The 2268-nt window shown below is 69.2% G+C and overlaps 1 protein-coding gene across 1 annotated transcript in view; it reads right to left on the bottom strand.

The window, feature by feature from the left end:
• The window catches only part of PLK5 (polo like kinase 5 (inactive)), a gene marked incomplete in the record, with an annotated part of 3675 nt that extends 1666 nt beyond the window's left edge, over positions 1–2009 (bottom strand). The window contains 6 exon segments of the mRNA XM_027769550.1: positions 208–314; positions 593–688; positions 767–854; positions 903–1032; positions 1442–1558; positions 1635–2009. Of these exon segments, the coding sequence (XP_027625351.1) occupies positions 208–314; positions 593–688; positions 767–854; positions 903–1032; positions 1442–1558; positions 1635–1700 (604 nt within the window).
• Between the last annotated feature and the right edge of the window lie 259 nt (positions 2010–2268).

Below are 2268 nucleotides of genomic sequence, written 5' to 3'. Positions count from 1 at the left end.
GGTCCGGAGTGAAGCCCTGCAGAGCAGACGCGGGGTCAGACCCAGCTCAGCACTGGGTCGCCGGTGTAGCCTGGACCTGGCCGCCAGCCCCACCAGCCGGGCCACCCACCTGCGTGAAGAAGTCGTCCTGGAGCAGGCGGTCCAGGCCGGGCCGCTCCACTGGGTCAGGTGCCAGGAGGCGGGCGATGAGGCTGGGGGGCCTGGCGGTGGCGGACAGGTGGGCCGGTTCCGGGTAGCAGCCAGCACGGATGTTCCGGTATGTCTCCGACAGGGGGCCGGCCGGGAAGGGCGGGGTGCCGGTCAGCGCCAGGTACCTGGCGGCGGGCGGGAGGCGGTGCCTGCTGCCATCCACACCGGGCACGCACCCCTGCTCTGCACGTGCCCGCGTGTGCTCTGCCCTCCCTGCCCTGCACAGGCTGGCCCGGCACCAGCCCACCCTCCGGACTGACAACTGTCTGCCCACTTGTCTTCACCGGCGTGCCGGACACGTGGGACCCCTCCTCCTTCTCCCTGCAAGAACCCCGGACCTCCCGCCTGCCCGGGCCTGTCCACCTCGCGTGCCCGCCCTGCACGGCCCCCGCCCACCACTCACATGGTGCAGCCCAGCGCCCAGACGTCTGACTGACAGGAGTGCCCCTTCCTGGAGATGACCTCCGGGGCCAGGAAGTTCGGGGTCCCGCAGAGCACCCTGGGAGGAGAGCAGCGGGGCTCAGGGGGGCCGGGCCACCTGTGCCCAGCAGAGGAGGTGCAGGGCCCCCCAGCTCACCTGCGGCAGCAGCCCCCCGGTCCCACCCTGGCGGCCAGCCCCAGGTCTCCGATCTTCACCACCATGGCCGAGCTGAGGAAGAAGTTACCTGGGGGAGGGCCCGTGAGCCCCGCGGCCGCCCCCACCCGGCACTCACTGGGCTTCAGGTCGCGGTGTACGATGCGCTGCCGGTGCAGGTAGCGCAGGCCGCTGGCCAGCCCGCGCAGGTAGTAACGCACCTCGGGCTCCGTCAGGGTCTGCCGGGCTCTCAGCACGTGGGCCAGGGACTGCCGGGAGCAGGGAGGGTGCGAGTGAGTGCCAGGCGGGGAGGCCCCTGGCTGCCTGGCTGCGGGGGCCACAGAGGGAGGGGACGTGCCGGGCACAGGTGGACACGGGCGGGCTGGGGGACCCCAGTGGGCGAGGGGGCTCCAAGGCCCAGGACAGCACACCCAAGTCCACTGGGTTGGGGTGGCACGGGGCACAGGGCACTCGGTGGGCAGGAGTGAGTTCGAGTGAGCAAGAAGCCAGGGCGGACGGCCTGGTGAGCAAGGCAGGCATAAGGCCGGCCCGCGGTGGCCCTCAGAGGGCACAGGCAGCCGCCCGCGCGCCTAAGGGGTCCAGAGGCACTGCCAGCTTCAAGGACAGCGGCGGCCGTGCGGGCACAGGGGGCTGGCGCCCAGGCTGGGAGCTGCACACCTGGCGGCTGCAGTACTCCAGGACCATGTAGACATGGTCACGGTCGGCGAAGTGCCCGTGCAGGGCCACCACGTTGCGGTGCCGCAGGCGGCTGTGCAGTGCGATCTCGCGCTCCACCTAGGACACCAGGGACACAGCGGTGCCAGGCGCCCACCCCGCCCATCTGGGGGCAGCGGAGGTGGAGGGGGCGTACCTTGCCCCTCGGGCGCAGCCGGCCAGCTCCGCCCCCAGCCCGGGGCACCACCTTCAGGGCGAACATGGCGCTGGTGGACAGGTCGGTGAGCTTGTAGCAGCGGCTGAAGGCGCCCTGCGGGAGGGTCAGGCGGCTGGGAGGGGCGGGCCGTGCCAGCCTCGTCACAGGACACTTCCCAGGACACGCAGCTCACACCTCGCGTGGACACACAGCACTGGGCACAGACACTGCAGACAGGCCACAGCGGGCCACCTGGGCTCACACGGCCGCCACACGCAGGAGACAGCCAGCACAGAACGGGACACCAGGCGCACCGCGCAGTTGTGTAACGCGCTCAGACACGGCGCACACGCGCGCACACACCTGGAGCCCACGCAGCCAACGTGGAATCCCTGTTGGTTTGAAGCACCACACTGAACACTATGGATTCAGGCCCTTGTTCATAGAATTCCAGGTTTCCTGAGACCTGACCACATATTTGGCCTTTTTTTTTCTTTTCGATCTGTCCCCCCTCCAGAGCTACAATCTTCTACAACTCCCACGCAGCTCCTCTTCCCACCCATCCAAACACGCCTACTTCCGTTTTGTTTCAGAGCACTGAGAGCATCTCCTCTCCCAGACACGTGTTTTATCT

This window comes from Tupaia chinensis, unplaced genomic scaffold (assembly GCF_000334495.1).
Source record: "Tupaia chinensis unplaced genomic scaffold, TupChi_1.0 Scaffold149964_1, whole genome shotgun sequence".
NCBI classification, from domain to species: domain Eukaryota; kingdom Metazoa; phylum Chordata; class Mammalia; order Scandentia; family Tupaiidae; genus Tupaia; species Tupaia belangeri.
Note: the sequence above shows the minus strand (reverse complement) of the source record. Positions and strands in the feature narration are given on the sequence as shown.